At 47.8% G+C, this 16,296-nt stretch overlaps 1 protein-coding gene across 1 annotated transcript in view; it reads left to right on the plus strand.

Annotated features, from left to right (window-relative positions):
* PAPPA (pappalysin 1) overlaps nt 1-16,296 on the plus strand; it is a gene marked incomplete at its 3' end in the record, with an annotated part of 167,341 nt that overhangs the window by 137,523 nt on the left and 13,522 nt on the right. Inside the window, exons 16-20 of the mRNA XM_079544568.1 lie at nt 2,209-2,419; nt 3,000-3,171; nt 6,495-6,642; nt 9,588-9,697; nt 15,930-16,001. Coding sequence (XP_079400694.1) covers nt 2,209-2,419; nt 3,000-3,171; nt 6,495-6,642; nt 9,588-9,697; nt 15,930-16,001 — 713 coding nt within the window. The remainder of the gene's footprint in view (nt 1-2,208; nt 2,420-2,999; nt 3,172-6,494; nt 6,643-9,587; nt 9,698-15,929; nt 16,002-16,296) is intronic.

Consider the following 16,296-nt stretch of genomic DNA (forward strand, 5'->3'; position numbering starts at 1 on the left):
TGCTGCTTTGGTGGTAGCATCCCCATCCTGCTCAGCACCATCCACTCTTTTGCTCACTGTCAGCTCACCTTTCTGATCCGGTCCTCAGGAAACCAGAAAATTTATCACTGTTAATTTGAAAGAACATTAAAGCCAAATAAACATGTCATCTTGCACTGAAGTAATCTTAACTGCCGTTGTTGACCCAGGTACAATTGCTGTATAAGCTCTTTTTGTACACTTGGTGTCACCTCCTCTGCTAGGATTCACTGCACATTCCAGAAGAGGCATGTGAAGTATTCCACGTTTCAGTGAAAGGATATGTTTGTTGATTTCTTTATACATAACCAAATTACTCAATTCTTTTAACTCATAACCAAATTACTCAATTCTTTTAACTCAGACTTGGGAAGGTAACCACAAGAAGCCAACCCACAGTGAAAGCTAAGGCTCAAGGGGGAGATTTTTATCAAAGAATTCCCTTTTTCCATCCTCAGAGGATCATTTTCACCAAGGAGGTTTTTTTAACTGAAAATCCTTGGAGTTTTTTTGAGGGAGAGCACGAAAACAATGTTCATGAATCATAGAATCGTACAGTGGTTTGGGTTGGAAGGGACCTTAAAGATCAGCTCATTCCAACCCCCCTGCCATGGGCACAGAAACCTTCCACTAAATGAACTGATGTTAATGAACTTGGAGGAATGTAAAATTACCCCAAGCATCCAAGTGGCTGAGCATCAGAGAGTAGAAGTCATGACCAGCAGGAGCTGGTGACTCTGGCAGGGGAAGCTGCAGGACCCATAACCCACCACGGGTCAGGGAGTACAGCTGTGGGTTTTAGCATCACTTCACTTTTGTCCAGACATTCTGTGAGTTGTAAGTTAATGGCACCACTTGGTGTTCAGCCATCGGTGATGACTAATAGATGTTGCCACTAAACTTCTGGAGAGTGGCGTTCAAATGACTCACGCCTAATTCAATCACTGACGTCATGACAGCACCGTCGGTAATGTCACAGCTTATCACATTGCAGTGGTAGTATGATATCACCATGACTGGTCTGCAGAGCTGCTGCATGAGTCAGAGGAGCATGCTCGTGCTCCAGAAAAGAGCTTTCTTCTGTTCAAAATACCTCTGCAATCATCCACAGCTGGGGAGGGGAGAGAGAAAGCCAGGGCTGATTTAATGAAACTTCTCTTATCTTTGTGGAAAGGGCAGGAGGGCTCCTCCACATAACTTCCTGAGCCCTCCAGAGCCTTTTGTTTTCTTCTTTGAATTCCAGCATCATGCCCAGGCTCTCTTCCTTTCCTCTCAAGGAGGAGGCATTGCTCTGGGGTTTGCAGTTTGTCAGTATTATTTTGGATAACATCAAAGTTGGCTGACTGCTGAAAATACGCCTTGTGGGTTGAGAAGAGTTCCTGCAGCAATGCTCAAGGATTTCAATAGAGTTTTAGGGATTTTTGAAGGGTTAGTGGCTTGTAGCTGTGTTTTGTTTCTTAGGAAAAGCTTGTTCCTTTTTAACATAGAGTATAAAATAACAAAGAACGTGAAGTGCACTGAGACAAAGCTACTCTTAGCTTAACCTTCTGAAGTCAAGTAGGTCACAGCAGAAGCAAGGAGATCTATCATACCTTTTACCTGTGAGGTGCTGGCCAGGAAAGCTTCCTCAGGAAAACAAGTCTCTAATGAGTATTATGAATCATATTTATCACAGTAGTCCCCAAGGACTGAGAGTCCTCAGCTGAGAATGGCTCCTCAACGTGCTGGAGTAGTGACTGTAATGCTAACAAACAGATGCTGCTCCAAAAGGCTCAAAATTGAAACAAAAAGAACTGATTTGGTGCACGGGTAGAACGCAGAAGAAGAATGAAGAATGTAATGACACTGAACACTGCCTTAAGGTGGGTGGCTCCGTGGCTTTGGAGAGGAGGGAGCTGATGTACAAAGCAGGCTCTCTTTCAGAGAGCAAAATAAGGAAGAGAAATACAAAGCCAGTGAGGTTTCACCTACGCTATAGCATTTCCTGCCATAAGCACTGTCTGCCTGTTGTCTCCTGAAAACAGAGTCCTTAATGATTTAAAACCATCACGTAGAAAGAAAAGATGCATAGGACAGTTGAATGTGCCGAGCCAACTGAGGTGGCTGTTGATATATTATGGGTATAATGACATTTGGGAAATAAAAACGCTCCTGCTGATCGTTGTTAACTTTGCTTTTTGTCCTTCTCAGGGAACAACAGCAACTTGACCTGCATGGAGGATGGGCTGTGGTCCTTTCCAGAGGCTCTGTGTGAACTGATGTGTCGAGCACCCTCCATCGTCCCTAATGCAGATCTTCAGACCACTCGTTGCCTGGAAGATAAGCACAAAGTGGGCTCATTTTGCAAGTACAAATGCAAACCAGGTTACCATGTTCCTGGATCCTCCAGAAAAGCAAGAAAGTACGTAAAATAGCACTGCCACACAGTCAGCATGATTCAGAAAGCCACAGGTCAAAAAGACTTTGGGAAAAAAAGATGAGTAATTCATAGCAGGGTGCTGTAGGGAACACCACTGAATACTTCCTACATGAAGATAGTTGTGCACTTTCAAGGGGGCATTTGGCACCTCGCTCTGTAAATCTTTGCCAGTGCTCAAAACAGACCTTACCTTAGAGGTACTCTTTGATATGCAGACTGGAGAGTCCCCTTTGAAACCGTATGGGAAAGTTGTACTGTTGTGGCCTTCTGACTTGGCACAAACCCACTTCAAACCAACCACAGCCCACAGGGCCGGGAAGCAGTTTTTTGGGAGATATGTTCAAGGCCAAAAGAGGAGTTCAGGCTGAGTGTTGGCTTTACAAATAATCATTATTTTCACTCAGAGACCTCATGCTGCAGATTCACAATTTGTTCCCCAGGTGTTAAAAGCTCAAGCACTCTCATTCCCTGCACCTGCTAGCAGAACTCAGAAGCTCTAAAGGCTCTTAGCTGACTCAGCTGCTCACTGAACGGTCTTGTGTTTTTTTTTCTGCATGGGAAGGCGGGCCTTTAAGATCCAGTGCACTCAGGATGGCACATGGCTGCCAGGTGCTTGTGTGCCTGTTACGTGTGACCCTCCACCTTCCAAGTTCCATGGGCTCTACCAGTGCTCCAATGGCTTCCAGTTCAACAGCGAGTGCAGGATCAAGTGTGAAGATGATGACAGTCAGTCGGTGAGTCTTGCTTATCCTCACCATCTCACACCATGAAAGTGAGTTTTTATCTTATGGTCCTTGAGGACTCTGATCTTGGAGGGATCAAGTGCCAAACCTTCCTTGAGATCTCTTGAGACCAGAGGCAGAGATGGAAAAAGGAAATATGTAATTAAAGTAGAAGAAGAGAGCTACTTCAGAGAGCCTGGAAATATTTTTAAGACTGTAGTAATGGTATTTATTAACTGTTAACAATAGGGGAGTAGCAAGAAATGACTGGCTGGACGAGTAATTGGTTGGAAAATCTGTTCTAGAGGCTCTATGATGTAGGTAGATGTAATCAAATATGGTTTCTGGTATTACATTAACACAGGAGGAGAGAAAGAATAATGAATGAGTATGAGGTGTGTGCACTCATCCTGTTTGTTTGTTCTCCTTCACTTTGCTTTTTTCTCCATTTCTTTTTCCTGATGCTGTTATGTATATGTCATATGATGTTTTATAGGGATTGTCACCGTACAGGTGAACTGTCTGACCTTTCATGGCTTTTTTTGGCTGTAAGGTGTCATTAATTGTTAGGGTCAGATCCTCATCTGGCATGAATCAGCATCTTGCCTTTGATTACCTAGGAACTTTGTTCATTGATAAAGAAGGTCTGGCTTTTAATATTGTGTTTGAAATACTTGGTTTTCCTCACCAGAGTTAATTATAGTTGTGAAGTAAGTAATTTCTCCCAGAAGTGCTGCTGCCACTTCATATGCTGGGGAAGAGAAAGTGGGGATGTAGAAGCTGTTCTTATATGCACTGCAGACAGCACAGTGCTCTGTCAGAAGCCTTGTAATATCACTCCTGAGGATGTATGAAAAAGGGATCAGCCCTGCTATGGTGTCAGTGATCCAAAACCCAACTCTGACACCTGTTCCAAACGTTAAAAGCTACAGCAGAAACAGCAGTGAGGTTTCTGAGGCTGGAAAACTGCATTTGTTCCCTGCAAAAGCTGTCCTGCCTACTTGATGGGAATGAGAGGCAGAGCCTAGGGTTGTGTAACAGAGCACCCTAAAGAAGTTTGGTTTGGCTGCTGTGACTTTTTGAGATGTAGGAAATGCACAGATGGGTGCAATTTGGGTGGGAAGCTCTGGGATGCAGCACCTTTGTGCATCTTTGCTTTCTCAGACTGACTGCACCAGGGCACTAACAAATGGTATGAGGGCCTTATGGTTGCTTTGGAAGGAGCTAGATGTGAAGAGAGGCAGGGATTGGAGTTAGGGTTACATCAACAAATGAGCTGTGGAAAGTGAGAGATACAGCTACATCTCTGTTCAGTGTAAGGAAGATTGTAGCGACTGCTTGGATGCAAAAGTACCTTGAGCAGAGAAGCAGATAACATCCTAAGAAGGGGATTTGCAGAGAAAGGTATTTCCAGATATCCTAGAAAACAGACAACAGAAGATGAGGGAGGACTCCTGGCACAAGCCGGAACCACTTGAGAGGTGTTAATTATTTAAGGATTAAACCCCACTAAGTCTCTCTCAGCTATATAAGGTGATAATGCACATTGCATCCAAGCAAGAAACCCAGCAGGGATTTTCACAAGAGATTTTGCAGGTCAGGGAATGATGGACAGGATGTTACTATAGCAATGGATATCCTGCGATCTCTGAGCACATAGCAGAAACTACACAATAGTACTCTAGAGCACAGCCAACTCTAGGAACATAAATCAGGTTTCATGGCTCACCTTTAGGAATCTTAATTGAACCCTGGCATGCAAACTGTGGTGGAAGTGCAACACACTTGCTAAAACAGCAAATTGTGCTCAATTACCACTTAGTCATCTCTTCTTGAATTCATCACTGTGCTGAAAGATCATTACTCAGCCCTACAGATGGCATCTCTTAATCACCAGCAGCGTAATGGTCACTTAAGCAGGTACCTCCCCAGCATCCAGAGGCAGGGTCTTCCATTTCTGCACATTGCACAAATCAGTGGTCAGATCTAAATTAATTGCACTCTGCAAGACTGGCCTTTAGGTGGGAGTCACCAAACTGGATCACATCCTGAGTCCATCTGCTCCATTACACTTTCATAAGATTTTCTTATTACATCTGGCAATGGCTAGATGTCTAGAGGAGGGAATGCAGCTCCCATGCAATAGTCTGCCAATGAGACCACTTTGCATCTCACTGAACGTTGTTTTCAACAACGAAGCTGAGCAAAAAAAGGATTAGGGTATCATACACAAGGCTAGCACTGAATGCAGTGCAGTTTCCCATGTCTGTACAAGGGACTTGTGCAGATCCCTCTGCAACAAGGGGCATGGGGCACAGGCAAAAGCTCCAAAGGCAAATTCAGCATCCCTGGTGGAACTGGGATCCAGTATACAGAGCACGTTACAGAATCCCCAAAGACATCCACCCTAGTCTCCAAGAGCAGGGTGAGTAGGCTGAGGGCAACAATGCCAGAGAAACAGAGATCCTGTCTGGTTCTTGCACTGAGCAGGGTCACTGTGGGAGGCTTGGAGCCCAACCCCAGCACCTTCCCATTGAATGTCCCCACTGCCCTGTGGCAGTGAGGCTCGCAGCTCCTGCAGAACAGCTTGTGCAAAAATCCCCCAAAAGATTGCCTGCACGTCGCTTTGTTGTTTCTAAAGGGCATGATATTTCTCCCTGGACTTTGGTATTCATTCTCCAGTATTGTACGAAGAAGAATCTTTTCTATAAGAGAAATGTCATATTCCATTCCTTGCCCATTCCCACACCAGAGGATTTGTTTCTCTTTTACACTTGCCTCTGTGCATGTCTGTCTCTGCCTCTTCGCTTGCTGTCATTCAAGGCAGCCAAGCTCTAAAGAGCACGTTCTGCCCTGCTAAGCATCCCTCTCGTGTCCCGCTTCCCTTCCTCCTTCAGATGGCCATTGGGGATTCTTTCTTTTTCGAGACAAATATGATGCAACTAGTTAGAAAATGGAAGAGGGAAAAGGTTGTCTGCAGTCAACACGAACCTTTCAGCAAGAGGAAAGAGGGCAGATGGGGTGAACGCACCTTTTTTGCAGCTAGAGTGGATCCATTTTAATGTAGAGACCTTGCAAAGACCTTGTAAAGACATAACATTGCATAGAGGAGGCGTGTGTGTGCTTTTGTGTGCAACGCAGCCTCCCTTTTATTTATTATTCAGCAGAGAAGTCCTTCCTTGCCCCCCACTACTGGCAGTCCCACCCGGGGCTCTGCCAGCTCCAGAACTTTGCTCCCAGCTTGGCTCTGCCCGCTTCTCCCCTCTCACCCTGTGCCTGCTGTCCTTCTTGTTGTTTTTGTGACCGTCCTTGTTATCTCCTTGTCTCTTTCCCAGGGCCGTGGAAGCAATGTGATTCACTGCCGGAAGGATGGCACCTGGAGCGGCTCCTTTCATCTCTGCAGGGAGATGCAGGGCCAGTGTGCTCTGCCCACGCAGCTCAACAGCCACCTGAAGCTGCAGTGCTCCGGTGGATACGGCATAGGTCTGTGGGCATGGGGAATGAGGAAGAGGATGGGAGGGAGGAGTCTGCAGTCCTTGGGGTCACTTTATGCTATGGAGCCATTTACCTGAGTGGGGGGCTGCTGAGGGCAGGAAGCTGCTTTGAGATGATGCTTTGAGCAGCCAGGTATCATGTAATGTGCTGACTTCCTGCTCCTTCCAGCATTCCCAGTTTCATTGTGTCTCTTCTTGGCCAGCAAGTCAGGCTGCACCAGAGACACATCCAGTTCTCAGAGTAAGGGAAGAAGGTTGTACCTATACTTGCTCGACAGTTTTGTAATGTCCTTGAACTGCACACGCACACACACACACACACACACACACACACACACACACACACACCTTTGATGCCAAAAAGCAGTGTACTGGTAGGGAAGCACAGCAGCAGGAGCATTCAGCTGTTCCTAGGGAATGAGACCAGCCAAGCATCCCCTTTGGTATGGCTGTTTTTCAGAAGCCCATGTGAGGATGTTTGCACCTTCCTTCTGGGGTCACTCTGCAAGGAGTTTGGAGTTTTGGGGGATGTTTTGAGCTTGGCTTTGTGTCACCCAGGCATACATTCCACACTGAAAATACACAGCATTATACTTTCAACCCCTGCTGCCCGGGTTGCAAGGGGAGCAGCCCCGCGAGGCCCCTTCTGCAGCCCCGTACCAGCCCCCCCTGCCTCTGCCCATCTCTTTGAACTTGGAGAAATTTCCTCATTTTGCAGCTCCCTCATTATATCTCAGCTGCGCGAGGGACCACGAGCTGCCTTGTGTTCCCTCCCCGGGGAGGAGAACACGACCTGGATGAGATCATCGCTCTGTAATGATGCCAATTACAGATCGTATATCAAAACAATTCAGACCCGCTCCTCTCCGTAAGTGTAAATAGCGCGGCGGTGAGCAGGCTGCGGCAGCTCTTAATGTGGCGAGGTGTTTTACCCTTGAGATGAGGTTACCTACCAGGGTTTTGCAAAGAGAGAAATTCGGATTTCTGGTCTGGAAGGGGGGGAGCAGCTGGGGGCTGGGAGCAGGAGAGCCCACAGCTGCCCTCCGTCCTCCACCAGCCCCGCTGGCTTGGCCACCAGTGCTGTGCCTTGATGTGGAGTCTGGTGGCCCTTGTCCTGCAGCCCTCCTGAAGGTCAGGAGGTGGGAGGGATCCTCATGGAGATGTGAAGAGCAGCTCTCAGAGGGCACAGCGGCCGTTGGCTCTTATCCTCAGCAGATGGAGACATACCACACGCTTTGTTAGGTTTGTCCAGCATCACCTTTTGGGAACAGGTTGTTGGGATTTTGATGGGGTTTAATCCCACAGGCAGCTCAGCACCATGCAGCCCCTTGCTCTGCCCCAGTGGAATGGGGAAGAGAATCAGAAAGGGAAAAGTACAAGAACTCACGGGTTGACATAAAGACAGCTTACAAGATAAAGCAGAAGCTATGTACATAAGCAAAGCAAAACAAGGAATCCATTCACTACTTCCTATCAGCAAACACACGTTCAGACACTTCCAGGAAAGCAAGGCTTGTCATGTGTAGTGATTTATTGGGAAAACAAATGCTGTCCTGCCCAGTGTCATCTCTGCCCCACCCCCCCAACTTCCTCCTCCTTTACCCTGGTTCTGTTGCTGACTGTGATGCCATATGGTATGGGATGACCCTTTGACCAGTCTGGGGCAGCTGTCCTAGCTATGTCCCCCAGCTTCTTGCACACCACTGGCCTTTCTGCTAGCAGGAAAAGCAGCAAAGTCCTTGGCTGTGTAAGCACTGTTCTGCTGCAACTAAAAACATCGGTGTGTTATCACTGCTGTTTAATCAAAAATCTGGAATACCACACCATGTGAGCCTCTACATAGAAAATTAACCTCATTGCACTTACCCAGCAGTCCATGGAGCTGCTGTCACATGTGCTACGAAAGCAAAACAAACCCCAAGTGCTGCCCAGGCCTCCCCAGCTGAGCAAGGTCTGCTTGCTCCCACTGACTCCTCCACGAGGGAGGATGTGAGAAGGCAGAAGCAGGTGGGGAAAATAATAGCATCCAGTCACGGTCACTATGAATCCCACACACCTTTGGTAATTCCTCAGACACCTAATCTGCCCTTCCAGGCTAAGGTGTGTGTTCAGCCAAAGGTTCAGCTCTCCAAACCAGTGCAGAGATTAATTCCTCCCCCAGTGCTGATGGGAGTGCAGAAATCCTAATGACATGTTTGCAGCAGCTGTGCCATTCAGGAGTGATTTTCCAGGGGGGAAATGGTAATGGTCCAACATACTACGGCTTATGGTTGTGTCACCACAGGGCTCTGGGATATTGCTGCAGAGGATCGCAGCATGTTTTAATAAAGAAAGGACAGGATTCCCACTGGGTATGACAGTTAATCAGAGGAAAAGCAGGTTTATGTGTGAAGAAAGCCATCATTACCTCTCTGTATTCTTCTTATCAAGTATGAGATGTAGGTGATAGCTTGCCTGCAGTACCATTGGGCTTGGTCACATCTAAAGGGCTGTTTCTGAAAGTCCATAAATCTGACAGATGAAGCGAGGGGATTATGTCATGTCACAGGTGAGATGAATTTGGCAGCCTTACCTTGATCAGCCCCATCACTTGAAAGAGCAGTCAAAATGGAAAAAAAAAACTCCACATTTTCTTGGTGATCCGAAAGAAAGAAACTTGACCCCTTTCCCTGGAGTTAATAGCCAGAGAAATACCTAGATATGCAGCTCATACAAAAAGGCCTTGGTGTGTTTGCCACCCCCACAGTCTGCTGAGATGCAGGGTTGTACTCAGCATTTCACATGTGGTTAGAAGATATGTGATAGTTACGGTTGACTGCTAATTGCAATTTAGGAAAAATGAGCCCTAATCCTGTCCTTCAGCTGAAAGGATGCTGGAAGGGTAAGGAGCTGCATGCTTTGTCCTGTAGCTTTATCATCTCCTTTTTTGTGCAGGCGCAGAGTGTACCACCTCGTGTCTGGACCACAGCCATGAGCCCATCCTGCTGCGTGTGAATGAGACCGTGCAGGACATCCAGCACTGGATGAACCCTCAGAGAGTGAAGGTCAGTTCCTGGCAGTTGTGCTAACTACGTCCCATGCTACATGTTTATGTGCAGCGAACAAACTGTCAGTTAGCCATGGTTCATCCAGTGAGGGGGAATGTGTGGGAAAGGTCTTTTGCCCTTTAGAAAATAATTCCTGGGTTTTGTAGTGCCTTTGCATGTTGTTCTAGCAGTGTGGTACCATCCTCTCCAAGTTGTTTTCTCTCTGTGATTTCCCAATGAAAATCCATTCAAGGTAGAGGCCCCCAGTCGTCATGCTCAGATCCACCCAGGACTTCCAAGGGGCTGATGTAGGGGTTGTGATTCATTATACAGGAACATGTGAAGGAAAATGAGAGAATGGGCAGGTTTTATTCTCTTCCTCCTCTTCAGTGTTTCGCACACTTTGGGTGGTAGGGCTGGATTTTTCTGCACTGCTTTTGGCTGACAAAAAAAGCTGATACAGGGGGTATTTCATCTCCCAGAGCAGCAGAGCTGGCTGGGTCCTGCCTGCCCCCCCCATTCACCCGCATGTGAGAGCTGCCAGCTCAGCACAGCCCCTTCCAGAGGTCACCACTTCTCCCTCTGCCTGCTGCAGAAGCACAGCAGCATTAACCACTTGCAGCGTGCTGTCCTGGGTGCTCTCCAGCTTATGAGTCAACCCCCATGGGGGGCACACACACCTATACACAGTGCTTTACACACACGCTCAGCCGTGTGCAGGCAGCAAATAGCTGCTTGGTTTCACATTGATATCAGTGGGAAACACACACGCATGCTGTGGCTGCGGTTAGGGAGATGCTCTGAAAATCTCTGCTGCTTTGTATTTCCCTGTTTCACATGGGGCCGTACAGAGCAATAGAATAAATCCTGGAAAGGGATGAGGAACATAAGTCCACAGAATACAACAAGCTCACAGTGTCCGTCCCCGCTTCCCACTCCCTCCAGGCAGCGAGATTATATTACTGCCTAAGCCCGGGCCTTGCCAAGTTTCTGGCACGGAACATAAAGAAAACCCCTATCTGTATTAGGGGCAATTTCTCACTGGCCCTTTCCCGAGTGCTAGACTTTAAAGTGGTTTTGTAATTCATGGTGAAATAAAGTGACAGCTTCCCTCCCGTTCTGTGCCGTGCGCCTTCGTTTATTGATGCGGGTGCGCAGAGGGAGCTGTAACGAGTTTTATACCTTCAGGTCTCTGGAGGGCTCATTAGGCAGCAGGGAAAACACAGAGTGCTAAAGGGGGGATGAGGGGAGCAAGGGAAGGAGGCAAAATCACAGTTTCCCAGAGTACAGTGGTAAATAACATCTTGTTTGCCGTTTTGGTTAAGGATCTTGCAATTGGATAGTAGATGTAAGTATGTCCCATAACACTTTGTAGATAGTGAGATTTAGGCAGGAACATGTGCTGGATGATGGTGGGGAGGCTTCGGGGGCGTGCAGAGGAAGTGGCTCTGCTCTCATGTCTCCTTGGAACTCAGAGCTGCGTCCTGGCAGCCCCGTTGGGTCATGCAGGGCTTTCTGCTTGTCAAGCAGCAGTTGTGTGCACAGTGCTGAGAGGAGACCCATAGGGTAGGCAACTGGTGGAGTGATGCTGGATGGGGAGGGTTTGGTAGCTGTGGGACATCCATCTTGTTCTGCTCCCCAGACAGGGGACGTCACCCACAGCGAGCCGTGCCTCGCAGGGAGCGTGCGCTGTGGGAAATGCTGCTGCCAGTGGGGACCCTGGAGAGATGGGGATTGCGATGCTTCGGGGAAAGGTCCCCGTGGCCATATGCTATATATCATTCATAATATGTGTCTCTGTTTACGTTCGCTGACGGCTCGTTGTTGTGCCATGCGAGCGAAGCGACCAGCTGCTTGCATTTACAGGAGTCTTTGTTGGTCACAAAGTATTTCGGTGATACAGGGAAGCACTTTCTGTTACTTAACTTCAGGCACAAATAATGTGCAGATCAGTGCGGTATGAGCAGCAGATAAAGGTAGAACCAGTCTGTGGGACTTGCATTTGAGAGGACATGTGCAGGTAAAACACAGGGAGAGCCAGCAAGCAAGAAACACATTTGTGTGTGGCTGCTCAAGCAACAGCTGTTATGGAGGCAAAGTGGGAAGAGGGAACCATCCCTCCTTTGGGAGTTATTTAGAGCAGAGCTGTGCAAATCACTTGATTTTTCGGTTCGCTGGAAGTTCTGTCAAATTAAAACATGAAAAAAATGTTTTCTCCTAACCAGAGAGATATTTTTGTTGTTGTGATTTTTGGTGAACCAAAAAATTGGAGGAAAACCATGTTGGGTTTGAACATAACGTAGTATTTAACTTCCAACTATTTTTGTGTCGTTTAAGAAAAATGAGTTTTTTTATAGCTTTCTGCTTAAAAAAATTGAAATAAGCTTAGAAATCAAGTGTCTTCTCACAGGAACAAGAACCAAATGTCATCACATTGATGTGTTTTTTCAGAATTGGTTGAGGCTTTGAGTTGCTTTGCTTGGTCTGAAACTGATTGCTGAAATCAGTGCGAATTTGCAGTGTCTCCCAAATCGTTTTCAGCAGGAACAAAAAGCCACCTGCAATCTGCTGTGTGTCTGCTGTTCTGTGGCAGACTGCATTTGGGACAATCATTGCTCTTCCTGTGATTTCCCATTTGCTGCATGTATGCAAGGGGCAGCGAGCTGTTGAAGACACCTATAGATAGAGCTGCCAAGGCTGACTACAAGGCAGTGAAGAGAAAAAAGTGAAGTGCCTCAGAAAGACAGCTTGACAGCTCTTTCCCAGTGAGTGTCGATACCTAATTTCCTAGATTGTCTGAATTTGGATGCTTGCCTTTCTGCCAAATACTGTCTCAACACGTGGGATAGCCTTAAATGGGTTGGCTGGCAGTGGGGCTTAGTGAGTAGGGACGCTGCCGCAGTGGTGGCAATGTGTTTCGCCCTATCCTTGCACCTGAACACCACTGTTCCTGAGACTTTGGGTGCTCAGAAGATATCAAAAATGATGTGAGCAACCAGCATCTGTTCTCCTTCAGGTAGAGTTTGCAGTTTTCCTCCTTTCTTCCCTTCCAAAGAGTGTCAGGCTTGTTTTGCAGACTGGGAAACTGAGTCACAGCTTAGGGCAGTGAGGGGGCTGAGCCCCAGAAGTGTGGGAGCTGCCACCCATCTGCAGCCCTGGGAGGCCACAGCCACGAGCCACGTCTCCCTGCCCTGTCAGCAGCTCTGATCCCCTCACCAGCCCTCATGGTTAATTGCCGTGCTCATTTCGTGCCTGAAGAGAGGGTTTGCTGAGACCGGTAGGTGCCAGTCCTCATGCTTGGGCTCCAGGGGACACTGGACCCATCTAAGGTGGAGGAGAGCTCCCCAGGGCCTCTCCTGGGGAAACCTAATCCCCTCTGCAGGCCACAAATGGTTGACTTCATTGTGTTAGTCCCACAATGGGGAGGGAAGCGCCGTGACCAGAGGCGCTAGGTCTTCCCTCACAAGGAGAAAATGACAGCTTGATTTGCTTTCTTGGCTCTTTGTTACCTACTGTGGGAGCGCATCCCGGCTTCCTTTCTGTTCACAGCAGATGGAGTCACAGCCACCAAACCGCAGCTGGAGCTGAATGGCATTTCTGGAATGGGGACAGACCAGGCGGGAGGGCAGCTGTGCTGCAGGAGCTGATGCACCAGGGCAGCGGGGCCATCAGGCAGCCATGTGTCACCACAGTGACCCAGGGAGGGGTGAGGCCGTGCTACATGGGCTTCCTCAGCACCGCCTGGCATGAGAGGCCTTCCTTTCTGCGTGCGCCGATGCCATCTTGGTACAGTGCTGCCTGCACCCCTCCTTCCTTTCCATTCACCTCATTGCCCCACACTGCACTCTTGCACCTTTGGACTCTTGGCACCACAAGAATCTTCTCTCATTCCTCAAATTCCTCAGATTTCCAGCCCAGATTCTCCCTTTTCCCGCTCCCCCTCAGCCCAGCAGCAAGCTGAGGGCACAGACAGGACTTGTGGTGTGAATCTGGGTTTGGCAAACCAGCAGGGGGACACAGAATCGTAATCGAGGGCCTTTCCCAAGTGTACCCTGCTTCCAGCTCAGTGGATGTCAGCGGGATTGAACTTAGTTGGAGCAGCTCTAATAGTCCCTGTTAGTAATGAGTCATCTGAAGAGAAGGCAAAGTAACTGGGACTAAGCCATTGGCACACTGTGCAGGACTGTCCATCTGAATCCTTTTGGCATATCCTGGCTGCTGCGGAGAGAAGAGCTGAGTGGTGTTTGGGATGAAAAGCTCTGGTTATCTGCTGGGACCCAGCCTTTCCTAGCTGCCGTATGAGTGTCCCACTGACCCAGTGATGGTTATCACACAAGGTCAGCTGGCTCTCTTGTGCTACAGCCTGGGGCTGCACACCCTTTCCTGGAGGTTGGCCAGCCAAAAGTTGTTCTAGCCACTGGGATTCAAGGCAAGAATCAAGAGCGAGAGCAGAGATCTGTGCTTGAGGAGACTTCACCTCCCATCTCTTCCTCTAAGGGAATGACAAAATTCAGTAGCTGCTGGATTTTTAAAACTGGGAGGGCCTGGAAAGTAGTGCATTTTCTGCAAGGGTTTGGTCTCGCTTGGAAACCTCCTTTCTTAAGAGCCTGTTGCAGGGCTGTTTGGCTCCTTTTGATAGCTCCACATGCTTGCACACATCAAGGGGTTGTGTAGATGTTGATGCTTCTTACCAGGAATGTGAGGTGCTGAATGGAAGTGCACGTTTTCTCATTGGCTGGCCTCAGATACGGGAGGCATATGGCTGAGTTTTTCTTCTTCAGTTTTTGTTTCAAAGGCTCTTGAAGGGCTTCCCCCTCCCAACCTGTTGACTGGTCTTGTTTATTTTGAAACCTGGAAAAGTTTCTTTTCCTTTCCCTCCGAAGTGCAATAAACAGAAGAGTGGGGAAAACAAAACAAAACAAAAACAAACAAAAAAACCCAAAACAAACAAAAGACCCCAAACTCTGACCATTTGTGGCAGGCAGCAGGCTGGAAATCTCCAGCTGCCTGTCTGGAGCGCATTGGGGGAGCGTCTGACACTGCAGGGCCCCCGCACCTTGCAGCCTCCCTGCCTTGCCCCGCTCACACAGACAGGCCCTGTTGTGAGGCAGGTGGGGCAAGCCGGGCTTGACTAATAGTGGAAAATCCGAGAGCATCGGAAAGATAAACAGCCCCAGTCAGATAGTATAAAAGTCCTTTTTCTAGCACACGCCAGGTAAGCCTCAAATGACAGAAACTGTAAAAACATGCTGAGGTTCCCCTGCAGATGGATTAAATTAGGCCTTGGATAAACAGGGGGAGGGATGGCTTGTACGTCAGGTCTTCCCAAATGTTAATCCCTTCCTTCCCCAGGCCTCCGTCCAACCCCAGCCCCTGTCCTTTGATGAGTACCCACGTACTCATGTTGGCCATTGTTTCATCCGTGGAAGGTAACTCCAAATGATCCTCGTCCTGGTGAATGTTGTGGTGTATGGATGGTTGTCCCATCATCCGGACCTCCATGGTACTGACCTGCCACCGCCACCGACTGGCCAAGCCTCTTATTCTTTAAAATCTAGGTTTCGGTATCTACAGGCAAACAATGAGTGTCCATGTTGTGTCTTTGAGTGGGCTGGTGTCTCATTTTTCTCCAAAACTAAGCAGTTCAACTTTTTTCTCACAGAAAACCTATAAATGTAGTCAGTACCAAAATTATTATTAAGCTCATACAGTGTAACAGATGATGCTGTCCTTTCTGAGTATTATTTTGAAGGTGTGTGGTGGGAGGTGCTTCTATTTAAGATCTAAAGGATGGTGAGAAAATGTTTCTGAAAGTCCACCTTTAGCTGTTTGCATCTTCAGGAAGCACAGATATGACAGGAAGCAAAACAGAGCAACGTTTTGCAGCACCAAAGAAATCCTTAAATGAATTCCTAAAATGCCTCCCCACTTCCCATGAGCTCAACAGTGGACCCCTTCCTTTGCCTTTTTCTGCCACGTTCCCCCACCTTGAGTGAAATATTGGACATGACATTTTCGGGAAAATGTTAAATATTATTTTACTCTCAAATGTTCTGTTATTGCAAGTGTCAAGTCCAACACTTCTTGTAAATACCTGGAGGAGAGCCAGGTCCTGAGAACACAAGAGGTGTTAGGGAACTAAACTTCGTTGCTTAAGTACAGTAGGGCCGTAGGAGCCAGCACACCGACTTTCCGTACACTGATTTCCTTGTCTTGACTTGATGTTTGTTTTTTTTCTTCTCTCCTCCAGAGCGTTGTCTGCACAGCGGGACTCAAGTGGTACCCTCACCCTTCCCTGATTCATTGTGTCAAAGGCTGTGAGGTGAGCATTTGCGTTCGCTCAGATGGGCCATGCTTACTCCCCTGCATGTTATCGTAACAGTCACTGCAGCCATATGGGCTGGAAATGTTTTTCCAGTGGTGCAAACAGGCTTTTGCCCTGGATGTCCTGTCAATTAAACAGAGATCTGCACCAGTTCTAACACTCAGTGGTGAAACTGGTGGTTTTTCTAGAGCAGATGGTTGGGTGACTCTTGCATGAACAAAATGATCAAACGGCTCGATATAATTGGCCGACCTTTGGAATTTCCCAGGATGTGGGACTTTCTGTAAGACTG

The sequence above is a fragment of the Tetrao urogallus genome, assembly GCF_951394365.1.
Source record: "Tetrao urogallus genome assembly, chromosome: 19".
Taxonomy (NCBI): Eukaryota; Metazoa; Chordata; class Aves; order Galliformes; family Phasianidae; genus Tetrao; species Tetrao urogallus.